Consider the following 27,648-nt stretch of genomic DNA (forward strand, 5'->3'; position numbering starts at 1 on the left):
GTGTGGTTTATAAAAAACTATTAGGCAAAAACCTGTCATTGGAAGTGAATAAAATGAATTTGCCGTAATTGGCTATTTTATAGAAAATCCATATATATACAAGTCATCGTAAAATAATTCAAAGAACTACTTCTTCGTTTTTCTTAATAGAATAATATACACATATTTAATAAATATTATTTATTAAACTATTGTAGGTAAATTAAATAAAAGTAAACTGGTATAAATTTAAGTCCATAAACTAATTTCGATTTTGAAAATAGCTACTAACTGTCAATAGAAACTTGCCATGACAACACTAGCCATCTTGATTACAATTTTATTGAAAAATCGATTTTTATTCAAAATCTGAGCCAGATAGGTATAGGAAACCCTAATATAGTTTAAAAGAGCATTTAAATCTGCTTCGACTTATTTAAAAAAATACATAGCGTTGCATTTGTAATAACGAAGTTTTTATGTAAAATAAATACATATTTAAAATAGACCAGCAAGTTTTGATACCCCTGTATACATTTAAAGAAGGAATAACATTTTTCTGTAAAGTTTATTTGTCTGCCTTTAAACTCAGCACAAGAACTAATTCTGAAAAGTAATGTACAGGGTGTTAATAATCTATTCTATTGTAGCATGCAAATTAAATATCTCAAAAACCCAAAAAAAAAAGAATTTTTTGGACCCAAGAATCCAAAAATGAAATAAAATACCGGGTGTTCCATAAAAAAATATAACTTTAGTATGGATCTTAATTCTGAAACACCCTGTATATTTCAAAATAATTTTAAATTGTGCACATTGCCTCTCTACATATACCCATAAAATATTTTGTTTCTACATCTTTTCGTTTTCGTATAATCAACCAATGCAAATGAGGTGCGCTACGCTGTATACAGGTGAATTCAAAACTACACTGATATCCAGAAAAAAAATTAGTGAATATGGACAATTTCTAATAAATTAACATAAATCCTAATGATAATTCCTCTATATTTCCTCATTTAACTTAAGTCGAAACTTAAGTGGCACCAATATCAAAAAGATTCACCACCACAAAGAAAACAATAAATCAAAAGTACCAAAATACTTTTCTAAGGCTTAGTTAAAAATGTTCCAGAATATTTTACTTCATCATAAATATTTTAACCAAGATAATAATCATTTTTAAATATTCGTTTCAAAGAGAAAAATCTTTAACCAGAATGAACTAATAATTTGCATCGTATTTTAGACACCTGAAAATAGCCTTTAAATAGTTAATACATAAGGGTGATGTTAGAATGTCAGATTTCATTAGGATTTCATGTACCGATGGTTACATAATCAGGGATGTCAAACTATTACATTATAAGTCGACTGGCTACGTAATGAATAAGGTGTGGTAATACCATAGATGAATGAGAAGGAAGGCGCTACAACTGTGGTAGAAACGGGACCAGTCAGCCATTTTAGTGGTAGTTTTGTGTCATTATTACTATCACTGGCTAACTAATGAATAGGCTGTGATTACAATCAATTTCCAAAATAGTTTTCATAAATTTTATTGTAACAAACCTTTTGGAAAAGAATCTATGAGCCGCCACTCTAATACCCTTAAAAATCTTAAATTTTGGTCAGCCAAGCTATTTTTACGACTGCATAACCGAAATGACAAATGATGAATATGGTGATGATAAAGGGTGTGCATTGTGAGTCCGGTTCTTCAGCGGATGTTAACCACAGGAAATAAACTCATAGGGAAGCTAAAAAATAAGGTGCGTACAGACTTGACGAAAGGCGCGCGAGACGAGCGCGAGACATTCCAAATTGTGGATGGGTCTTGCGAACCAACCCACGATTCTTGTTGCTATCCGTCCTCTGTCGTCATCTGCGAGACAGCGAGATGTCAGTGCATGCTATACATAGCTTTTTTGGCTCGTGGCAGACGTGTCTCAAAAAATGGATCGAAGCAGTTTCGCAATGGTCTCGCGCTCGTCGCTCTCTCGTCAAAGGCTTTCCTCGCGCGCGTCTCGTGAGGTGTGTACGCACCTTAAGAAAAACCACTGGTCTTTTTAAAAATAAAATTTACAGGGTTTACATTTTCGTGTTTTACAAGGTTGCTGTGCTACTTTTTTATAAAAATAAGTAGAGGGTATAATAAATTTTTAGAAAGCTCATAATATCATAAGAAAGCTCATATACAGGGTCGCTGATATGTATGGGAACGGTCGATTATTAGGTAAAATATACAAGGTATCGCAAAAAGTTAAATAAAAAAGTTATAGGGCTTTTAAATGTCTATTAGCGATCAATAGATTTAAGTATACATGGTGGGTCATAAAGTCGTAGAACATCAAAGTTTATTTATTTCTAAATGGAACTCCTTGTATATTATTGCATATTTCAATTGTTCCTGCTAGGTTTCATTTAACGATACCATTCTGCGGAACCTGTGATAATAATGTTTGACATTAGTTTTCAAGTTAGCATTTATAGATTTATAAAATGAGATTATATCAAGTCTTGAAATTACAAAATTTTCGTTTAATATTTCATATACAAAACTTCATAATTCGGAAATGGTTGAATTTAGGTACATTACGTGTCCTACGATTATTGCTTAAAATTAAGGAAGAATTGAAATATGCAATAATATACAGGGGGTTGCATTAAAAAATAAATTCTGATGTGCCACAACTTTAGGACCAACCCTGTATATTTAAATTTACTACTAGCTACTAGACGTTTAAAAATCCTATAACTTTTATATTTAACTCTTTGCAGTACCTTGTATATTTTGCCTAATAATCGACCGTTCCAACACATATCAGCGACCCTCTATAAACAGAGTGTCCCAATTTAAAACAAATAAGTTTGACTTATACTTCGAAAATGACAGCACCCAGCAAAAAAAAACAGTTACGCCACTGGATTCTACGTGAAAAACTCTACGGAACCCTGTCTTCACCTTTTCAGTAACTTGTGAAACGAGTTAAAAAAAAGAAAAATATCAAATTCGCCCGTATCTCAAGAACTAAGAGGGCTCGGACAACCTATATGTAGCACCTTTAGTTTCATAATAAAGTAGCAAACTAATGTGGAAACCGCATCTTTGTATCTCTACTCATAAACGAGAAAGCCAATAACGAAAATGGGACACCCTGTACAGTGTGTCCCATTTTGGTTGAAATCATAGGGTATCTCCGTTATTACTGAAGATAGAAGGGTGCGGTTTGCACAAACCTGTCCCACTTTTTCGTCAAACGGAAGATGCTGCAAACAAAATTTTCATAGTCCTCTTAGTTTCTGAGCTACAGGGTCTTTTCGAAAATTTTGCAATTTGGGACACCCCCTGTATCTCTGTTATTGTTAAAGGTATCGAGAAGGCGAAAACTGCCTATTGTAGAACTTTTTACGTGGAATACAGTGGCGTAGTCTGTTTTTTTACCAAAAAAATATTTTTGAAAATATGAACTAAAGTTATGTTTTTTCAAATGGAACACCCTGTATATTTATAAATCATATGATCTGTCTTGCTATGAGCTTCTCAAAAATATATATCACTCTATATTTATTTTTACTATTTACTGCAATATTTAAAATATATCATTTTCTTATTAGTAGGCCGTGATAAATAACAAAAAATCAAAATGGTATTTACTAAAATAGTCATACACATATTAAAATTAATTTGGGATTGATATATTTTACTTTTGAAATAACTGTTACCACTGAAACTGTGTGAATATATTTTTCTTTTTTTTTATAACGGAATGAGTTTGCAAATATCTAAAAGCTTGAATTATTAAAGCATTTTTCAGGTGTTCGACATTGTTGTAGGTTGTAGTGTCCACGATATATTTCGTATTTCAAAAATCCCCAAAATCAGAAATCGAGAACGGCGAAATCCGGGAATCGAGGAGGCTATCAATATGTGTTCATTGGTTCCAATTCATTGATTTGAAAAATAATAATTTAACAGTATTCTACTATTTTCATAGTTATGAGGGGGAATGTTTCCGATACGATAGATTATTCGTACGTATACACGTATTCCAAGATTTACAAATAGCGGTAGGGAGTTAAGTTTCCTTAATACATAAAGAATTTATTAGCGGCTCCTAAAATAAAACAAGAGACAAATAGCAGTATACTTTTAATAATTCTTTAGTTTCTTTTATTATCAATCATGGCCTACTAATAAATATGATCTTTTAATAAAAACTTTTAAATATTGCAGTAAATAGTGAAAATAAATATAGAGTGATATATATTGTTGAGAAACTTATGGCAAGACAGATCATATGATTTATAAATATACAGGGTGTTCCATTTAAAAAAACATAACTTTAGTTCATATTTTCAAAAATATTTTTTTGGTAGAAAACCAGACTACGCCACTGTATTCTACGTAAAAAGTTCTGGAATAAACAGTTTTCACCTTCTCGATAGCTTTAACAATAACAGAGATACAGGGGGTGTCCCAAATTGCAAAACTTTCAAAAAGACCCTGTAGCTCGGAAACGAAGAGGGCTATGAAAATTTTGTTTACGGCATCTTCCGTTTGACAAAAAAGTGAGACAGGTTTGTGCAAACCGCACCCTTCTATCTTCACTAATAACGGAGATACCGTATGATTTCAACTAAAATGGGACACCCTGTACACAATCAAATGTGTGTAGTTTTTTAAACGCGTTTAAAATTGATCAATTCGATATGTCACCCAGGTATTTTAGTCTTGTTTATATAGAATGCACTAAAACCAATACATTTGAAGAACAGTGGAGGGGAGGTGGATAGACTAAACAAATTAAAAAAAAAAACAAGAAACAGGCAAGGCTGTGGCTGCTGCGATGTGTGAACGAAGCCTTACCGGCTCTGTCACTCTTCAGATACATCCGGCCCATGGGACTCAGGTTGCTCCTGTATTCGCACACACCATTTTCTGTACGGGGCGTACACATAAATAAATAAAAAACCTTGTCTAAATCTATAAGTGCGACGTATGGCCTTGAACTTATTTTATATGTATCATAGTTTGAAAGATTTTAAAATTCAAATTCAAGATCACAGGTCGCTAACGTTAAAATACAAAATTAATAATGTAGAAAATTAAATTATTCTATATTTTTTTGGTGTATTGTGATAAATTAAGCCTAAGATTCAGAACCTCAAAATTAATGGAATAAATTAGTGGTTTCAATTATACCCTATACCCTTCCTATACTTATGAATTTATGATCATTCACAATGTCTAAAGTACACAATTGAAATTAATAGAATATCCTAGCAACAGGTTAAAAAAATAACAAACCTTATTTTTGTATTATGTTGTTTCATACATGATTTCTTAAGCTTCGTTCAGAACCTCGCAATTAGCGGAATAAATTAGTGGTTTCAATTAGCGTAGTATACTTATATATAGTATACAGGGTTGTTCACCACATACGACACGGAGTATTGTAGCTAAACGATTATATTTTTACAAATTTCAAGTTTTGGGTTCGATGTAGGACTATTAGAGGTACAATTTAAAAATAATTTTACAAGATACAGAGTGTCCCAAATAAGTAAAAAATATCTAAGTTGTATTTTTTTAAATGGAACACCCTGTATATTATTACATTTTTAGTTTCTACGACTAAAATAAAGGTAAATTTGATTAAGGTTTATGATACTTAAACCTTACCGTTTTTGAAATATTTTCAATTTTATGAAATTGCAGTAAAAATTTTAAGGCTTCGTTTCTCCAAGGGTATCAAAGTTTTTAATACTAAATATTTACTGAAGTTTATTTATTGATCAGTTATTGTGTTGCAATAATAAAAATAATACTACCTTATACAGAGTGTCTAAAAATTTATTTTAAATAATTTCTAGCTTTAAACGCCAATAACTTCTTTAATTTAAATAGAATGCCCTGTATATTTTAGGAGAATCAGATGCACAATTTAATTGTCTATCAAATTGTATCATACCATTTTTTACCTATCAGTAAAAAATGGTATAATACAATTTGATAGACAATTAATTGTAATATTATCGTTTTTAGCAAAACGATAATATTACTAGCCCATTTGTATGCAAAAAAAACTACCGTATGATCGAATAAAAACGGCGTCCAGTTGGCTGGGAAATGACGATCGATGACATTTCCCATATAAATTCACATACAAAATGACAGCGATCTTCATTTCATAGCCATCGCTGACGCCGTTTTTTCTCGATCATACGGTATTTAAATCTTTATAAGAGTATACCGTTAATTAAATATAACACCATTATTTCCGCCCATATACTAATTAATTACATACTTAATTGTGTTCGTTAATAAATTATTCTAAATAAATGTGGATTTGAGTCAGAAATCAATATAATAATAAGTTATCACAATTAAAGTCTCTGTTGTTATAAATAAGCATTTATTAAAAAATGAAATATCATTTTTAAGGTGTTACTTTTTATCACACTGTCTAATACCCATACAAAATTCAGTTTTTTAGTATTTGGAGCAATTATTATTAATCAACGCAAACAGTCAGTTCATGTAGTTTGAATACTGGAATCATATTAATTGGTCCTCTTTAACAAATATTTAAACAGTTTTTTTTAATTTTTTTAATGAAATAAACGAATTATATCGACAATATTAGTATCTGTACTCTTTAAAAATTTGGTACATCTTTAAGAACAATCTCAAATGTCAATATTCCACGGGTATAGTGATAAATGAGGTCTAAATTATAAGAAAATGCATTTTCTACGAAAACTTGAAGGGATAGGTAAAAAATGGTATAACACAATTTGATAGACAATTAAATTGTGCATCTGATTCTTCTAAAATATACAGGGCGTTCCATTTAAATTAAACAAGTTATTGCCGTTTGAAGCTAATAATTATTTAAAATAAATTTTTAGACACTCTGTATAAGGTAGTATTATTTTTATTATTGCAACACAATAACTGATCAATAAATAAACTTCAGTAAATATTTAGTATTAAAAACTTTGATACCCTTGGAGAAACGAAGCCTTAAAATTTTTACTGCAATTTCATAAAATTGAAAATATTTCAAAAACGGTAAGGTTTAAGTATCATAAACCTTAATCAAATTTACCTTTATTTTAATCGTAGAAACTAAAAATGTAATAATATACAGGGTGTTCCATTTAAAAAAATACAACTTAGATATTTTTTACTTATTTGGGACACTCTGTATCATGTAAAATTATTTTTAAATTGTACTTCTAATAGTCCTTCATCGAACCCAAAACTTATAATTTGTAAAGATCTCATCGTTTAGCTACAATACTCCGTGTCGTATGTGGTGAACAACCCTGTATATAGTATATAGTATTGTTTCTCTAATTTCAATGTAAGCATTCAGAACGTCTAAATTAGTGGTAGGCATTTTCAATTAGTAGGAAAAGTTAACGAACTTTTGACTTCTCCACTAATTATACTTCCAAATGTGTGATAAATGTCATTTTGGCCTTTGATTATCATCCATCAAGAGAAATTGTGGTTAGGAATCAAAAGTTTAGTGTTTTATAAGTAAATATTAGGCTTTCTCTATGGATACCGCTTACTGCAGCAAGCTGTTGCTAGGATATTCTATTAATTTTAATTGTGTTTTTTAGACATTGTGAATGATCGTAAACTAAAAAATATAAAGCGTAATTGAAACCACTAATTTATTCCACTAATTACGCGGTTCTGAATGATGCTTTAGTCTTTTGTAAAGTAAAAACTTTGCGTTTGTAAAGTTACTCACCCTGTATACTAAGGGCTGGCAAAGATTAGTCTTGGGTCGAGATTTCCGTATGTAAGAAGAGTACAATGCGTTTATAATGTACTGAACAAAGAGAGGACATAAACACGTTGCCAAACGTATGAAATAAACCGAGAAACTGTGCACATCGCTAAGAGACGTGGAAGAGGAAATAGCAGATTTGTCGCAGTTGACCGGTCGACCCAATCAATACCTCTGTCAGTACTTAAAGTTCTAGAGAAAGGTGTACGTCATGCGTTCAGCTTCACGATTTAATTACGTCTCGTGATACTTAATTTGTTTATTTATTAACGAGTCCTTGTAATTTTCCCTATAGCTTGATTTTTTTTTAAGTACAAGCTAGAAACACTTGCATTTTTGGTAAAAATAAGTGGTATTGAGTGGGTGTTCGATAGTGGTCGCGCTATAGGAACTCTGAATTCAAAAATCGATATCTCGAAATCTATTAGAAATAATAGATAGTAGTTTTTTCAAGACCTTGTTAATATTTCTGCCGTATTTTCTTTGTAGACAATATGTGAAAATCTTTATCAATAAAAACATTACACGATTGCTGAAATAGCCTATGCTCTAATAGTAAATGGATGGATTGTTTACAATTTTTGAATGGAAAAAACAACCTTATCGAATTTTTCTTTTGTAAACATACTGTAAAATATCCGATCTTGAAAATAAAAAAAAGTTTCAATATCTAAAGTGGTTCTTGAGTTATGGCCTGTTATGTGTTAAAAAGTTGAGTTATTAAATTATCACGATTACTGACGTTTTCTCTTTATAAAAAAATGACACCCTAACGATATCCTTATAATTCCATTTCAGATGCTCAGAAACATGTTTAATGATTTTATCTAGATATCTCTTGAAAAAAAAGTCTTTTAAAAAATAAGCGGTTTGCGATCGTGATTTTACTTTACTTGATAGGGAAAGGCGTATCGGCAACGCTGCAACAGCACACCGTCGCGCGTCGCGTCGGTCTGTCGCATTTCTCTCACTCCGACTTAATAAGATCCCTATACGATTTACTTCCACACATGTAAATGCCGACCCAAAAGTTAACAGTTGCCAGCACGGTATACTAAGCAATATAGCCACTATTATACAATACTTTCTACTTTCAAATATCAGTAATTAATAATTTGCAGTTCTACAATCTTGAGGATGCTTATAAATGTTTGGTTTTAGAAACTATTTAATTTAAAAATGGTGATATTTCAAAAACCATTATTATTATATTATTTTACAGTAAATTACACTAAGATAAAAGATACACCATTCCATTTCTTGTAAATACAACTTTAGTGTGCAAATATGTATACAGGGTGGCGCACCTCATTCGCCCCGGTTGATTATACGAAAACGAAAAGATGTAAAAACTAATTTTTTTATGGGTTTGTGTAAAGAGGCAATGTGCATTATTTAAAATTATTTTCAAATGTACAGGGTGTGTCAGAACTAAGATCCATACCAAAGTTATATTTTTTCTTATGGAACACAAGGTATTTTATTTCATTTTTGCATTCTTGGACCCAAAAAAGGCATTTATTATAAGAGTTAAATATGTTTAAAATCTTTGGTTTATTAGATATTTAAAGATATTTAAATATGCATGCTACAATAGAATAGAATATTAACACCCTGTACATTACTTTTCAGAATTAGTTCTTGTGCTGAGTTTAAAGATAGGGAAATACACTTTACTGAAAAATGTTATTGCTTCCTTAAATTTATACAGGGGTACCAAAAATTGCTGTTCTATTTTAAGGATTTATTTTATATAAAAACTTCGTTGTTTCAAATGGAACACCCTGTATTTTTTAAATAAATCGAAGCAGATTCAAATGCCCTTTCAAACTATATTAGTGTTTCCTATAATACCTAACTAGCTCAGATTTTGAATAAAAAGCGATTTTTCAATGATGGCTGGTGTCGCTATGGCAATTTTCTAGTGACAGTTAGTAACTATTTACAAAATCGACATTAGTTTATGGACATTATTATTTAGATTTATAACAGTTTACTTAAATTTACCAACAATAACCTAACATTTTGCGCTGGATGTATACCATGATAGTAAGACCCATGATTACTTATGGAGCAGTTGCTTGGTATACAAAACTAGAGCAACGTACAGCAAGGCAAAACCTGTGCAAAGTACAGAGACTGGCATGTATCTGCATCATAGGTGCCATGAGAACATGTCCAACAGCATCAATGGAGGTCATTCTAGACCTAACAACCAACTGCACATTGTTCGTCGTAGTTATCCAATGCCGAATAATTAGAATGGTTACTGACGGAAACCAGTACTGGGAGAATTTTCAGGTCAGGGGCTTGGAACACCCTCCAAAAGAAAATTCCACTTCTCAGCTTCCAGTGATTGACATACCAAGAATTTACAACTTTGAGAAACACCTCACTGTAGTATTGAGTAATAAAAAGGATTGGAAGAAAGAGACGCTTACTCAGCATATTGTCAAGAAAAATGGCCTATCCGCCAGAAATTAAAAATGTATTACTGGTTGCCTGCACAACCGCAACGTATCCGCCAGAAATTAAAAGACTTTTTCAGGCGCCATCTTTTAGTCAAGTCGAGAAGTAAGGGAATCAGACAATATAATTGTCTGGTATGAAGAAGTACGCTTTCCGGAAATTGGGGGAAATTTCGAGGAGCAGTCAATAGAGTATATAAGCCGGAGCCATCGAGAACTGAGACAGTTTTTGAAATTTGAATATACCGCGTGAAAAATGAAAATCGGACAATTTGGTGGAAGGAAATAGTTAGTTGTTGTGTGTTATAAGTTAGTAATTGTGGATAAAGTGAGAAAATAAATCCGTTAAGTATTTTATCGTGAGTTTAAATTAGTTGACCCACGGAATCCGTAAACAATTGGTGACGGAAGTGCGATTCAAGAGGATTTTAAGAAGAAATTAAGTGGATTGAAAGATTTTTAGACCGAATTAGAGTATTTTTATGGTTGGGACAAGAGAACAAGCGAAGAAAATGGAGGAAGTAGCAAATTATTGGGCGATTTTATGGAGAATATGAGAAGAGATAAGGCAGAAGAACAAGAAAGACTCCGCAAAGAACGAGAGAAGAAAAGCGAGCCCGACTAGAAAAAGAGAAAGCAGAAGAACAAGAAGGACTCCGTAAAGAACGAGAAGAAGAGCGAGCCCGATTAGAAGGAGAAAAGGAAGAGGAAAAACTACGACGTCAACAAGAACATGACCGGCTTGAGAACATTTTTCGAAATTTGAAAAAATTCAACGACAACAAGATAAACAAGAACAACAGGACAGGCTTGAGAAATTTGTAGGCAATTTAAGAAATCCGTCAGAAGATGAAATGGATGGGAAATTTTTAGAAGATATAGAGACGCAGCCGCCAGAAAGAAGAACAAGAATGATAAAAACCGTCCCTTTAAGAAGAACTTTGAAGAACTAGAAAGAAAGCAAGAAATCCACCTTCAGAAGCCGTAGAAATCTGGAGGAACGCCTTCAGCAAAAAATGGAAAAATTAGAACAGATGGACCTACACAAGACCAAGGTACAAGTAAGAACACCTGGCGTTCATGGAACTGCGAACCTCAAGGCCCCGACCTATGATGGACAAACCACCTGGACGATGTACCACCGCCAGTTTGAAGCGGCGGCTGCTGCCAATGGATGGACTGACCAGGAGAAAGCAGCAGCACTTGTCATCGCGCTGCGTGGCCCTGCCCTGGAACTGCTGCAAACTATTCCTGCAGCCCAACAGCAGGAATACCAAACTTTGGTTGCTGCACTGGACAGAAGATATGGCGAACAACATCGACGTCAACTTTACCAGGCCCAGATCAAGACACGCTTGCAGAGGTCCGGAGAGAGTCTGCAGGAATTTGAAGCAGACTTACGTCGGCTGGTACGCCTGGCATATCCAGAAGCACCGGAAGGATTTAGGGAGGAACTCGCCGCCCAGTGTTTTATTAGTGGATTGAGGGACAACGAATTTCAGAGGGCGCTGCAAATATCGCGATTTTCTACCAGCAGCGCAGTACTCGTCAGGGCGCTGGAAATAGAAGCTGCATTTAGCGCCATTCCTAAACAGAAGATAGGCTCGGTAACGGTTGAGGAACAGCCAAAGAGTTCTCACATACGTTTGGAGGAGATGTGTAAGAAAGTCGACAAATTATGTGAGCTACTAATAAAAAAGGGAGTCAACAACACCCAGACAGAGAACCAAAGAAGATTCCAGGATATTAAGTGCTATAGATGTGGCAGGAATGGCCACATCAAACGGGATTGTCGCATCCAAATGCGATTCCATTAACCATCCAGAGAACATCGGCACATTGGAAGATCCCAGGACATAAGTTGCTATAGATGTGGCAGGAATGGCCACATCAAACGGGATTGTCGCATCCAAATGCGATTCCATTCCCCATCCAGAGAACATCGGCACATCGAAAGATCCCAGGACATAAGTTACTATAGATGTGGCAGGAATGGCCACATCAAACGGGATTGCCGCGTCAAAATGCGATTCCGTTTACCATCGAGAGAACATAGGCACCAGGAAATCAACACTAATTAGCGAGTATTGGCTGAAGAAAACAGAGCCCCTAGAATGTTTTCCGTTAGGAGTCTAAGAAAAACCGCTGACAGTTTGGTGATAAACGGGAAGGTCAATGGTAGAAGAATTCGAATGACTGTGGATACTGGCGCTATGGTATCGTTGGTGCGGACAAACTCGGTCCAAGGATTGAAGATGATGGCCGTCTTAGAAAAGAAGAGTGTGTTTACGTATAGTTACGGGGGAAATGGCCGTTGTACGGGAAGAGGCTTTCAAATGGAAAATTTGAGTTAGGGAATTTGAAGTTTTGGCATAGCGTTTTGGTGGCAGACATTGAAGATGATTTTATCATGGGTATGGATGTGATCAGTCAACATGGTTTTTCGTTCGATCATCCATAGTAACATCCTTTCGTTCCATAGAAACATCCTGAAAATCGGAAATGAGGAATTTTCTGTATCTAAAGAGAAGAGACCAGGAAATATGGAAGAAAGATCATCGAAAATTGTGATGATACCTGGTGATACCAAGAAGACTGTGTTCGGGAAACTAGAGAAAACCGCTGGGTGCCGTGTAGAACGGGTACAAATTATCGACAACGACCTAGATCGACGACGAGCTACCTTGGACAAGAAAAATGAAACATCGCCGAAAGCAAACTATCAGAAATAAGGAATTTTAAGCTTAGAACTGACGAACCATGGACGACGATACAATTGAGGAAAGATAAAATGGAAGATCCAGACATCGGAGGAATACTACGGCTCAAGGAAGGTAAGGGCGAGAGACCACCGTGGCAGAATATTGCGGACAGAGGGCTCGTTTTCAAAACTCTCTGGGCTCAGTGGGATTCACTGGTTATTGAAAATGGATTGTTAAAGCGCAGGTGGGAAAGTGCGGTTGGCAGGACAGTAACAACTCAGTTAATGGTACCAGGAAAAAAGTTACCAGGTATTTGGAAGAAATTCCAACGGTGGTAAACTGGAGCCCATCTTGGGGTAAACAAGACCTTGAGCAAGCTGAGAGATCGCTTTTAACTGGGTGGATTATTGTGAAGATGTTAAGAAGTGGTGTCAACGTTGTAAGATTTGCGAAGCTAGACAAGGACCAAGTACTCGATCTGGAGGAAAAATGGAACAAGATGACGTTGGACTGTCGTTCGTAAGAGTCGTTAGGAAGGAAAGATTATTGGGAATTCATAGGCCGTGAGAAGTAAGATTACGCTAGCCAGTGACCGAATGAAAGCTCGTTACGACCTCAGAGCTAATTCTACGGGATTTCAACAGGATGATAGAGTATGGTTGTATAACCCACAGTGCAAGAAAGGAAGGTCCCAAAGTTAACTCCAGCGTGGGAAGGTCCTTATACAGTCATCAAGAGGATAAATGATGTAGTGTACCGGATTCAACGCAGCCTAGAAGTAAGATGAAAGTAGTTCATCTGGATCGATTGAAGATATATCAGACAGGAAACCTTGATCGGACGATCAAATTTGAGAAGGGGGCAATGTCAAGAAAAATGGCCTATCCGCCAGAAATTAAAAATGTATTACTGGTTGCCTGCACAACCGCAACGTATCCGCCAAGAAAAATTTAAAAAGACTTTTTCAGGCGCCATCTTTTAGTCAAGTCGAGAAGTAAGGGAATCAGACAATATAATTGTCTGGTATGAAGAAGTACGCTTTCCGGGAATTGGGGAAATTTCGAGAAGTAGTCAATAGAGTATATAAGCCGGAGCCATTGACAACTGAGACAGTTTTTTGAATTTGAATATACACCGCGTGGAAATTGGAAATCGAACAATTTGGTGAAGGAATAGTTAGTTGTTGTGTGTTATAAGTTAGTAATTGTGTATAAAGTGAGAAAATAAATTCGTTAAGTATTTTATCGTGAGTTTAAATTAGTGGACCCACGGAATCCGTAACAATATAAAAGACCATACCATCATGTGGTATACGGATGCTTCCAAAACCAAAGCAGGGACAGGGATAGGAGTATTTGGGCCGAAAACTGAATACTCCGAACCAATGGGCACCTACCCCAGTATCCTTCAGGCAGAAATTTGCGCTATCGAAAGATGCGTACAATTTAATCTTTTAGATAGGACCTATCGAAAACAAGAAATTGCATCCTAATCCGATAGTCAAGCAGCACTTAACGCGATCAACTCAGTAACCCAATCAAATTCGAAGTTGTCAAAGAATGCCTGGAGAAACTCAACAAATTAGGCAAAGAAAATAAAGTCCTCCTAACTCTGGGTGCCTTGCTCAACCAAGGGATAGAAGGCATAAAAGCAAAATGAGCTAGCTAGAAAAGGAGCGAACACTCACTAACTGGACAGAACCGTTTTGCTTTTTTCCAAACCGGGAACCAACTTGAAGCGGAACTGGGAAGAATCTGGAAGACTCCATGGTAACTTGGAATGGGTGTCCCCAACGGTTCCTAAGACACTCGAAAAGTTCCTTAGAACTTAAGACCGAAAAATATATAAGGTTTTCCGCTTGATTTAAGGTAAATAAAACATCTTCGGATTGTCACGCACGGCGTTTTCACTAGACTGTTTCTGCTCTCTGCTAGAATGAACACCTCAGTAGGCGTGAAACTGAGAACAACGGCGAATGCAGATTTTTGTGGGGAAAATGGGGAACCTTATCACTGAGTGCGCCGAGACGACGACCATTCGTTGCCATGGAACCTTGGTACGGTAGGGCCGGCTGAATGGATTGTGGCACCCGCGCACTATATCGGCACGAGCTGCGCGCGACGCCGCAGCAGAGTACTGCCTCTGCGCCTCAAATGAGCCTAGAGACACGATGTGATGCGCAACAGACTGTGACTCATACGCACGTATACATGGCGCACCACTGGAGCTAGGAGCTGTATATAGTACATATAATAGCATTTATATGACTGATGCGAGGTGATTAAGCTCCCTGCCGTTGAGAGCATTATGTACTCGAGCTACACCTACTAGCCGAACAATCAGGAGGATTATGAGAGAGAATGAGAGTATTTAGACGAGAGAATAAGAGCACGAGGATCTGCCTAGCCGGTACAATGTTACTAGTGATTTTGTTTTGTGAGAAAAATTGCTTCATAAACTAATTTCGATTTTGAAAATAGCTACTAACTGTCATTAGAAACTTGCCCTGGCGACATTAGCCCTCTTGGTTGTCCATTTTATTGAAAAGTTGCTCTTTATTCAAAATCTGAGCTAGATTGATATAGGAAACCCTAATATAGTTTGAAAGAGCTTTTGAATCTGCTTTATTTTATTTAAAAAAATACAGACTGTTGTATTTGAAATAACAAAGTTTTTATGTCAAATAAATATCTAAAATAGACCAGCAATTTTTGATACCCTGTATATATTAAACGAAGCAATCAAAATTTTCAGGAAAGTTTATTTCTTTTGCTTTAAAATGTCAGACAACAATTAATTCTGAAAAGCCAATGTACAGGGTGGTTGACAATTTTTTTTTAATTATAGCATGCAATTTAAAAATCCTCTAAATATCTCAAAAAACCAAAAGCTTGTAAACAATATTTGTCCCTTATAATAAATGCCTTATTTATGTCGGCGGGATCCAAATAATGAAATAAAAATACCGGAATGGTTCCATAGAAAAAAATTTACAGAATTATCTGTAAAAAAAAATAAAAAAAAAAGTTAATTGAACACAATTAAGACTCTCTTATGAAATGAACGCTCACCGCACATAGGGCCATGAGATGTGGACGAGAGAGTATATTAGTCGCGCCGCGAAAGTTGATTCGGACGAGTTGTTCGAGGATCGTCGTGCTGAGTATAGTGTGTTAGCTAGAGGCGGCATCATACGGAACCAATAATTGACAGGTTTTAATTATTGACACACCAATTTTAGACAGATATACTTTAATTTCAATACAGATTTAACAGGATAATCACCGATGTTTTGAAGTTCTGGTTGATCCAGTTTTTCGATGACGTCTTCAAATTTTATCGTAGATATATCATTTTCCATTATTTTAAAGGATGATTTGTCACTTGTTGATGTTTAGAAGAAAACACTTCATATCATCCTTGCTATAATCTTTCGCACTAATACAGATATAACTATAAAAGAATGTTTTGTCTTTTACTCCTAAAACTTGGCCAATACATAATCTCCTATTTGGATGTCATTAAAGGGTAACTTCCTTTCGTCTGATTTCGCATTATTCTCCTTTTCACATTCAAAATCACCCTTTTCTCCTTCTGACTCAACATCATCCATGCTGTCAACACTCGCTCCTTGCCCATTCCTCATGTCAAGCGAGTGTTAAGCGATGAACTTTCAGAGGAGTGCAATTCTTTTTTCTTTTTTAAATGTGTTGAGTTTGGGTACAGTGCCAAAAGTTCAATACCATTTTCTGAACAGAAACGGGACAGCTGAAATGTCATGTGTGACACATGACCATCAACAACTTTGATAATATGGACCTTTTAATTTTGTCAATCAGCCAAGGAAGAATATATTGGTAATATACTCAAAGAACGTTTGACCGCACATCCAGCCACTCTCAGAACGTCCTATTCCCCAGCTCTTATCGATACTATGTGCAATGTGACTTGGAATACGTTCGTATTTAAAAACGACCATAGGGGGGGCAAGCACTCCGGCGGCGTTTGCGGTCACTAAGACCGTTAGGTTCTCTTTGTCATCGTTGGTTCCAGCATTATAGATGTTTTTGTCTCCCTTCTTTGCCAATACCTTATCACCTTTGGGCTGAAGGAAAAACGCGCTCTCGTCACAATTAAAAACACGCGTTGCATCATTAGTGATATCGAATAACTCCTTTTTTTTTTTCCACAATAAGGGGCCGTCCTCTGCCGGAAACACTGCGACCTGTGAAAGTTATTGTGTTTGTCCCTTTTCTATATCTGCACCATTCTCCTATCCCTGTGCCTGCACTAACCCATGCAGGTCCTTGATGGGATGGGAGCATAGTTCCTCGGGTTCTAGCCTAGCTTTCCCAAATAAAAATTATCGCTTGCGATCCAGAGCCTCGCATTGACATATTATGTGCTCCGCTGTTTCAGGATCTTTATCGCAGAGTTTGCAGCAAAGACTTTCTTGATACAGATTGAGCTTGTTCAGGTAACACTTGACAGCCATATGTCCTGTCGAGAGGCCTGTTGTAATCCGCAATTTATTCCTGCTAAGCATTAGCAGTTCTTTTGCGGTTTTGGAGCTAGATCCTTGGATAAAAGCCTTGCTGTGCCTGTGTCCCTGTCTGTTTCTTCAGTGGACATTCTGCTTTCCCTGATCCAGAGTTTTAATGCACTACAGGCCATACATTTGGGTATTCCCAGTACTGGCTCTGGACCGAGATAAGATGCCGATGATCCTTGCTAGCTCATCGGCTTTTCCGTTGCCTTGGATGCCGCTGTGGCCAGGCACCCAGAATAATTTAATTCTGTTCCGTCGAGCCAGAGCTTCCAGTTCACCTAGGCATTCCCAGACGAGTCTCGACGATACCTTTGGGCTCATAAGCGCCCCAAGTGCCGCCTGACTGTCTAAGCATATATTGATGAGCTTATCTGAATAAGCTCTTCTATTATTTTTCTCTCACCACATTGCAGAATGGCGAAGATTTCTGCCTGGAATACGGTTGAGTGTTTACCCAAGGAAAAGGATAGACTTACCCTTGGTCTTTCCCCAAATACTCCAGCTCCTGCTCCTTCAGCGGTCTTTGACCCGTCTGTATACCAGGTTAGTCCATCCTGAAGGGATGTTATATCTGTCCACATTCCTCGATCCATTTTGTTCACCTCAAATGGTTTGTGGTAGTGATAAAGAGGTGTCATCTGGTCCGATCTCATTTAGAGTAGAGGTCCCCCGATAGGATTCCCCATCTTTGAATGTCCTGTTTCTGTCCTATTTCCCAGAGACAAGACACTTTGTTGTCGATAGAGTCCCATTCTTGCCTCCGCCTGGATCACTATGTGAAGAGGCGGAAGGTCCAGAAGCGCCTCCATTGATGCAGTGGGCGTTGATTTCATCGCCCCTGTTATGCTCAGACAAGCAAGTCTTTGCACCTTGCTGAGGAATAACTCCTTAGATTCCAGGTAATCTTTGATTTCTTCGAACCATTGCCTAATTTGCCCCTCCTTAACGTTTTCCCGTGCGGGAGTTAAGTTTTGTGCAACTCTGTTGCTTAATTTAGGGTGCCTTTTTAAAAACGAATTGAACCATTTTCTACCCGGACGAGAATTGGTAAAAGGGTTGGGACGTTTCTGTTCTTGTAGTAAGAGTTGCACGCTATCTAACAACTGATCTTTATTAACAGGGTGATGAGCCTTAGCTAAAGATAGTATCCACTGCTCTAGCAAATTTTCTTCATCGTCGGTAAGGACTGTAGTTGGTCCCATCCGGCATTCTACTGGTAACTTTCCTGACGACTTATAATACAAGGTCAATCTTGGTACAGAGTACGTCTTAGCTGCTGTAGCCACAGGCACACCTCTTGCTACAGCTGCAAGAGCTTCAGCCATCTGCTCTTTAGAATAGTTTTTCTTGGGCGCCATAACGTCTGCAACATATCAATTACCAATAACTGACATCTGATGTACCAATAATTGACACTTGTGTCAATAACTGGAAGCATGTATTTTTTGAATCTCTTATTCAGGGATGTGGCTGTTGCCTAAAATTCTAAATTTTTACTATGAGCGTCATAAGTTCATTATATTTCCAGTAATTGACATAAAGTGTCAATAATTGGGATACATATAAATATCATGATCCAGTTATTGACACCCACGCTAACATCAAATAATGCGTTCTTACTAATAAACACGTATGTGAAAAAACGTTTTTAATCATGCATAAATAGTACTGTCAAACACACAGAAAAAGTTAAACATAAATTATATATGGCAAAAAAAATTATCTTTTTGAACTTTACCTTACCTTAACAAATGAAACAAAATTTTCATAAACTACCGGCATCACAAACTTTCGCCACGTTGTAATAACCTAAAATATCAGCTGACGTCTGTCATAGCTGGTACAATGTTGCCAAACATCATATAAATATAGTTTTCTTACTAAAGATGCCTTGCGAACGACCATTAATCTTATTTTGGTAATATATATCTTAAAGTGTCAATTATTGGTGCACTGTCAATCACTGGTGCCTTTACCTAGTTCTGACATATCCTGTACATTTTAAAATAATTTTAAATTATGCACATTGTCTTCCCACATATACCCATAAAATATTTTGTTTCTACATCTTTCCGTTTTCGTATAATCAACCGAGGCGAATGAGGTGTGCCACCCTGTATATTTAAAAAAATATATATTTTAAAAATATCATATTAATGATAGATATTATATCATGTCTCCATAAAATTGTATTATACTAGAGGCTATTAGCTCATATTAATGTTCCATATATTTATAAAAATTAACATTATTCAAACAAATAAAAAGGTGAAATCACACCTTAACAAACTTAATTGTCCTAAGTAGCTCTGTTAAGTGTTTCATATAGAACAAACATAATTCCGACATCAAAGGAGGCGTCTGTTTAGTAATAAAATTACGTCTAAAATACCTTTCACACCTACACATTGATTACTCTGGCGCCCAAATTGAAAAATAGATTAAAAAAAGATTTTTTTAGTATGAGTCCATTTAAAAAAATGTGAAATAATTAGTTAATTTTTAATATAATCAGGACATATGGAGTCAAGAATAATAATATAACATATGGAGTCAAGAATAATACCATAATATGTAGCCAAAAATGGATTAAAAATTAAAAAATACTAAATTAAATGTACTTCTTTACTTAAAAAAAATAAAACAAAAAAGGTATACTGACTTACCAGGAACATTATTTAGATTTCTATCAGGTAACTGTATCGCAATTCCAAATCCACCCAATTTTACGGGAGCAGAATTCTCCCTCGTAGCCAATAATATACTTTCCGGTTTGATATCTCTGTGTATTATATCATTTTCGTGACAATACCTTAGAGCTTCTAATATCTGCCTCATGTAATGACTACAAAACCGTTTTATATTAATAAAATCATGGTAATAAATTTTCGATAAAAAACGGCGTCATAGTAACCTAACAAAAACTTTTCGAAAATTGATATTTAATATAAAAAAGGTTGTAGACATGACAATCATTCACACGAAAGAATACACTTATTATTTTCCAAATTAAATATCAATCTTTGAGAATTTTCTTTCGCATTTTAAAAAATCATTTATACAGATCAGCCCAATAACTAAAGAGTACAAGCAGAGTCACAACCAAACCAAACCAGGACCAATAACACCAAAAACCTCGCCAAATTCATTCCTTGGTCTTTCTTCTGGCTGCGGCTTTTACACTTAAAAGCTGCATAAATCACCATTGTAATCAGTGTTACCAGAAATTTTCGAACAAATTTCTTCAACGGAGCCAAAAAAACCTTCATATTTCTTCAACTTCACAAAAAATTCCAGATCTTGTGAAAATTCACCAAATTTCGTGTATTTTACCAATTTTATAATTAGGAGAAAAATTTTAAAAACTTATTTCTAGTAGTTTTTGGACACAGATGTATTTAAATAAACTTTTTATTACAAAGATAACACGATCAAAAATGCTGTGATCGACAGCAGTATTATATACAGGGCGATCCGAACTGTATTCCGGAAACTTTGGCCGCATATTCTGCAGATTGTATTTATTTATTTAGCGTATAGCATATTAAGACACAAAGTACGTATATGACAAAAAGAAGAAAAATACAAACGAACAATTAACAAATTTATATAATCTATTGATTCTGGAGTTGCCAACAGGAAATCTTCTGGTCTGCCGTTATAATCCGTTTCAGGGCATTCCTCCACGGTTTGATTACTGCCGCACTCGCAGGGGGGGCTTGGACTCTTGCCCCATTTGTGTGAGGTATAGGCGCATCTGCTATGCTGCGTTCTAATTCTGTTTAGTGTGCACCAGGTTTTTCTTGGTAAGTCGCATGGCATGTCACTGTTTTGTTTCGACGTCCATTCCTGATACCAAGCGTTGGTGAAGTTCCATTCGTCTTCAATTGCATTTAGTGCGGTCTTGGTGGGTTGTTTTCTGGATCGAAGGCGGTTGTGGTTAGCATCCTCAATATATGTATGGATCGGTAGTTCTCTGTTGTCCAATATCTCGTTAAACTCTCTGTACAGAGCATTAATGCGGCGCAGACTTGGGGGTGGGATGTGACTCAGTACTGGAAGCCATTCTGTGGGTGTGGATTTAATAACCCCAGCGACCATTCTCATTGTATTATTGAGCTGTGCGTCTATTTTGTGGACATGTGGACTATTGAGCCAAACCGGAGCACAGTATTCGGCAGCTGAGTAGACGAGACCCAGAGCTGACGAGCGTAGAGTAGATGCTGAAGCACCCCAAGATGTTCCGCACAATTTTTGTATATGTTGTTTCTTGTTTTCAGTTTATCTGCTGTTTTTGATAAGCGCTCTTTAAACGAAAGTGATCTATCGAGTGTAACACCTAGGTACTTTGGGTTTTTATTATGTTTGAGAGTAGTGTTTTCAAACTGGACAATGAGTTACCTATTTGCAAGTTTGTTATTCAGGTGAAAGCACGATACTTCTGTTTTGCTAGCGTTTCGTTGGAGTCTCCATTTCCGGAAATATTTCCCTAACTTCTCGAGATCAGCCGTCAAAATTTCCTCTGCTTCTTCGAATGAGCCGCATCTTATAGTAAGTCCCCAATCGTCGGCATACCCATGTTTTCTTGACCTGGTTTCGGGCATATCTGAGATGTATAAGCTGAACACAAAAGCGGTGCGAGCACCGTTCCTTGAGGTAAACTATTCTTAAGTTTCTTTAGAGAGCTTGTGTCACATCCCATTACGACTTGGAATATTCTGTCGTTCAGCATGTTGTCAAGCAGTCGTGCTGTTACTTTGCACGGAATAATTCGCAGAAACTTATATATTATGCCTTCTCGCCACACCGTGTCATAAGCTGCCGACAGGTCGATGAAGACAGCCGCTGTTTTTTTTTTGTTTTCTTTGGAACCCTGCTTCTATGTGTGTGGTAAGCGAAAGAACTTGCATCTCTCTGACATCATCTATCTGCAGATAAAAGTAAGTAAAAAAGTTTGTATAAATGTATATCCCAAAATGCTTAGTTTCGGAGATACAGGGTGTAGAAGTTTCATTTTATTTCGATTTGTTTCAAATAATTTCTGAAGTCACGTCAATATTTAGATGATGATAATGTATTTTTTTTGTGTCTGGGAGTTTTTTGACATGAAAAATTTGGATTTTGATGTCAATATGAATCCAACTTGTAGAGTATCCCTTCTTATCGAACCTCTACACCCTAAAGTCAATCCGTTTTCCAAAAATCAGCTTTTTACGTCAAGGGCTTTAAGCAGGATCGTGATTAATCAATGACCAGATTTTTCAAAACACCCTGTATACATTTTTAAAAATCTTAAAATATTCTGAAAATTTTTCAGAATAAATAAATACTTAAATATTGAAACTTAATAAGTAAGTACTGAAACATACAGCGCCATAATATCTCGACCTCCGCCCGTTATGCTCGTAACAGGTTGAAAAACAATGTATCTAAAACAACTGATGCGTTATTCTCCAACCTGTTTCGAACCTCCATCGACAATCGACCGATGCAGCAGCGTTCCTTTCCCACTCCGATTATCTCGACCGCCGCCCTATTATGCTCGTAACAGGTTGAAAAACAACGTATCTAAAATGACTGCTTCTCCAACCCATTGCGAGCCTCCATCGACAATCGACCGATGCAGCAGCGTTCCTTTCCCACTCCTGTTATCTCGACCGCCAGGCGTTATGCCCGCAACTGTTTCAAAAAACCTGCTTCTTTTATATCCTATTATTTTTAAGCTGTTGCAAACCCAATACTACCATCGACGGCATCGACCGAAGCAGCTACGGTCGCCGTAGCGCATTCCCTACTCCGTTGTCCGTTGTCTCGCCGCCTGTATCGATGGTTGACGAAATAACATGTTTTCCATCCATACTAGTTGTTTTTTGGAATTGCTTCGAGCAGCATAGAATTTCGTGGCGGTGCAGAGCGCCGACTTCGTTTTTCGTTTCACGAGCGGCCGATCTCTACCTGTCATTATTTTATATCTGTTATTTTTTAGAAGTAGTAACGGTTGCGTTATGTTATTTATAAATAATTGTTATAAAATAACAGATAGTTAAATAACAACCCATCACTAGTTCAACCCCAGAGACACGTCCATGAGGTTTTTTTCGCGAAAAAAAAAAATTGAAAATTCCGAATTTTTTGAACAAAATTTTGGAATTTTTTTTAGTTTTTAGTTAAAAAACATAATTTCTTGATAGTATGACAATGTAGGTAGTAGATTAAATTTACAAGAAAGAAAATCCACAAAAGATCCAGTGGTTCTCAAAATTTGAGCAAAAAATCAATTTTTTTAGAAATTTTCAAAGTAAAATAACTCCGTTATTTTGAACTTATTTGAAAAACGATAAAGATATGTTTCTTTTATAGAGATCTACCACTCCTTAAAATACTTGCACTTATTTCTGAAACACCCTGTATAGTCAACATGTTTATTTTTTATCAAGAATGACATGTATTGACTTATTTACATTCTAAATATCTTGAGAGCGGTTGCTCGTAGCGATTTTTACCAAGAGACTTTTTTTACGTAAAAAAAATCGCGGAAATGTATATTTTTTCCAAAGATTTTTTCACTTAGTAGTTTTATACAGGTACGGCCGAAAAGTTATTACTCTTCAAAACAGTTAAAAGTTAAAACACATGTAGGTGGCGCCCCTTACAAATAGGAGTCATATTGACATCAAAATCAAATTTTTCATGTCAAAAAACTGCCAGACACCAATTTTTATCCAACTATTGATGTTACTTCAGAAATTATTTGAAAAACTCGAAATAAAAATGAAACTTCTACACCCTGTATCTCTGAAACTAAGCATTTTAGGGCATACATTTATACGAATTGTTTACTTATTTTTATCTGCAGAATATGCTGCCAAAGTTTTCGGAATACAGTTCGGACTACCCTGTTATATGTTCCAAAAAATAGTGCTCACAATGACCGCTTGAATTGAGAATAATTAATCGTGTAAGACACCATGATCACCTGACTTATTAGATATGTTTTTTCCGTTTACATATTTATTTCTTTTCAATATGAAGAATTTTCATTTAGTAATGATATGTGTGTAATAAGACGTGTTGAAAAATAAAAATGTTCTATTAATTTTTGGTAAAATGTTAAAATCTTTCGAATTGCAAATTTTTTGACAGCAAATTGGGGCATCCTTAATTAAACACCGTTAAAGTGAAAAAATAGATTTAGGAAAAACAATAAATACTCCTATTACATATTCTAACAAATTTTATTGTGCAAAACGGCCAGAATCCTTCATATTGCCTTCTTTTTGGATAAAAATCCTTCAGCCGTTCAATAGACGAAATTTACTGTGTAGTCCTTCATATTGAAGAAAATCCTTCAATTCTGGCAGGACTGATTGAAATAAATATATGGTAATCGCAAAACAATTTCCGATGGACGTGATCAACTTTGAGTGACAAACGATGGCGACAGCGCTGCCAGATTGTGATGGATTTATGAAATGAATCTTAATTTAAAAGTGACAAACAATATAATTTTTATTATATCATTTTTTAAAGATTTTACGTTTTATTTTTAATTTAATAACTAATATTTTAGTAATTAATTGATTTATTTGTTTTATAGCTTATTTTGCTTATTACATATTGGCAAAAACTAGTCCATTATGAAGATTATTCTAAGTGTTATTATGGTATGGAAAGTGGTATAATGTGCTTATCAATCAAACTTACTTCTCTGACTGCAGTCAAGGGTAATAAACGACCTTTATTGTCACGTTCTCATTCAAAATAGTTTATCAGGGAAGCTACAAGCCCTTTACTTCGACTGTTTAAATGCTTCAGCATATTTTCAATACACAATTTCAAGAAATGCAATAGAAAAACTCGAAAATTTAGTTCTTAAAAGAACTGTTTGTGCTTTTAAAGTACAATTAAAAAAAAGACTATGAAAAAAAAAGACGCAAAAAAACGAGAATTACTCACAAAGATTCAACAACAACATGATATTATACAAAAGAATGACTGACATTAGGATAATTAATTGTCAAATAATAAACCTTGCTGAAAACGGCGCAATGTGATCCAACATAGCGATAATAAAATTCGGTTTAAACTAATTTTTGCAGCTTTAATCTAAATAAAATATCTGTTACAATCATTTGCTCTATAAGTCAAATGAAGAGCTGCTCGGTATCTTAAATTATATAACAAATTTAAACATTTTTTGCCAAAATTTCATTTAGTCAGGTTTATAGACTTTAGTGTCAATGTCTTAGTGTATGATTGATGACGTGCATCGGAAAATGTTTTGCGATTACAATATAAACTTCACTACACACAACAAACTATTTAAAATAGCAAAAATCTTCCCAGGTGTCACCTATTTTGTTTGGCACCAAAAAAATGGCGTCATATAATTTAACTTAGACAAGGAAAGAGAGGGGACAGGTAACACGGCAGCTGAAAGTGAGGCCACTTGTCACCACGCGAAATTCTCCAATGGCGTAGCATCAGAAATTAGCTTGTACCTAGACGATACAAAATATTTATTAAAACGTAAACTAATATATCATTCATTTTTGAGTAATGCATATACAATTTTGTATTTTATAGTCTCACCTTTATAATATTAGAATATCTAAGTCAATAATGCAACATTTATTTAACAGTCACAGTGAACTGATTATCAAGACAATTATTTATTTATTAACGTGTGTATAATGCATAATTAAATAAAAAATAATGCAAATATATATGTTTTAAATGTGTATATACATATTACCGTATGATCGAAAAAAACGGCGTCTTTTGTGTTTGGAAATGACAATTTCACAAATTAATATTAAAAATTACATTATTCATTGAATCCGTAAGCAAGTGCGAAGGGGATTGGCTAGATTCATTATTATACCGTATGATAAAAAAAAACGACGGCCAGTTGGCTTGTAAATTACGATCAATGACATTCCCCATATAATTCTACATATAATATGACATAAAAACTATACAAAACGACATCGAAAAAAGACGGCGTCAGCGATGGCTATGAAATGAAGATCGCTGTCATTTTATATGTAAAATTATATGGGGAATGTCGTCGATAGTAATTTACAAGCCAACTGAACGTCGTTTTTCGATCATACGCCTGACATATCTAGCCTGCCAATACGTACATTCAATGAATAATTACAATATTTGTTAACTTCAATCATAAGAATATCCTAATTTTCCACAAAAAAATAAACAATTCTAGAAGCTTTATGTTATTTTATTTATTTTAAAATTTTTATTATTTACTCACTGAAACTATTATTACATACCTAAATTAGCAAATTTGTTTAAAGAATATTTAAAAAAATATAGTAACAAGTAGCCCACCACAAATTTGAATTTTTCATTTTTTTATAGTTTACAATTACTTTACTATTTGATAACAATACTTCATACATTTTTTTACATGTAAAATATTGTTGCGAGCCGGTGTGGACTCGACCTAACCTCACAATATGGCCCGCCCTCGGATGACCTTAACATCGCATAGACACCGCAATGATTCATTCGTTCGAGAAGAATCGAGACCCACTAGAATGGACTCGTACATACGAGAACATTCGAAAACCTTCTCTATGCGCCTAACGATCTTTGGACTATTCTAGATTTCTTTTACCTGTCGGTATAAAAGCCGGCGGCAGTGGCCTAGAGAGGGCAGTTATAAATATACCAGTGCAGTTGACGCGCTAAAATTCAAAAAATAAATTCTTAGTTATAAATCGTTTGTAAATAGTTCTATAAGTCTTTTATCGTTATCGTTATTGTTTTTGTTAATTAGTGTTAAATAAATAGTGTTTAAATAAATTGTGACTTTCTATCCACACGGAACCGACGAAAAACGTAACAATTGGTGTCAAGTGTGGCGTGTGTGATAGACTAGAAGAATAAAAAGACTGACCATGGCTCTGAAAAAATTGTTGAAAGACTTGTAAGTGTCGAACTGAAATGCATATTGGAAGAGAGAGTGCGAGACAGATGGAAAGAAAAGCATTTTGCAAGCTAGACTGAGAGACGTTTTGGTGGAAGAAGGTGAGGATCCTGACACATTTTACTTCGAGCTGGAAGGTGACCTTGACTCGTCATTGAAAAATTTACAAGACAATTTAAACGACAAT

The 27,648-nt window shown here is 35.3% G+C and overlaps 1 protein-coding gene across 1 annotated transcript in view; it reads right to left on the reverse strand.

Moving 5' to 3' along the window:
• The window catches only part of LOC115875291 (peripheral plasma membrane protein CASK-like), a 454,286-nt gene that overhangs the window by 417,499 nt on the left and 9,139 nt on the right, over window positions 1-27,648 (reverse strand). The window contains exons 5-6 of the mRNA XM_030890711.1: window positions 20,176-20,354; window positions 4,850-4,921 (exon numbers count right to left, since the gene is read on the reverse strand). Coding sequence (XP_030746571.1) covers window positions 4,850-4,921; window positions 20,176-20,354 — 251 coding nt within the window. The remainder of the gene's footprint in view (window positions 1-4,849; window positions 4,922-20,175; window positions 20,355-27,648) is intronic.

The sequence above is a fragment of the Sitophilus oryzae genome, unplaced genomic scaffold (assembly GCF_002938485.1).
Source record: "Sitophilus oryzae breed Bouriz unplaced genomic scaffold, Soryzae_2.0 scaffold_1368_pilon_pilon, whole genome shotgun sequence".
Taxonomy (NCBI): domain Eukaryota; kingdom Metazoa; phylum Arthropoda; class Insecta; order Coleoptera; family Curculionidae; genus Sitophilus; species Sitophilus oryzae.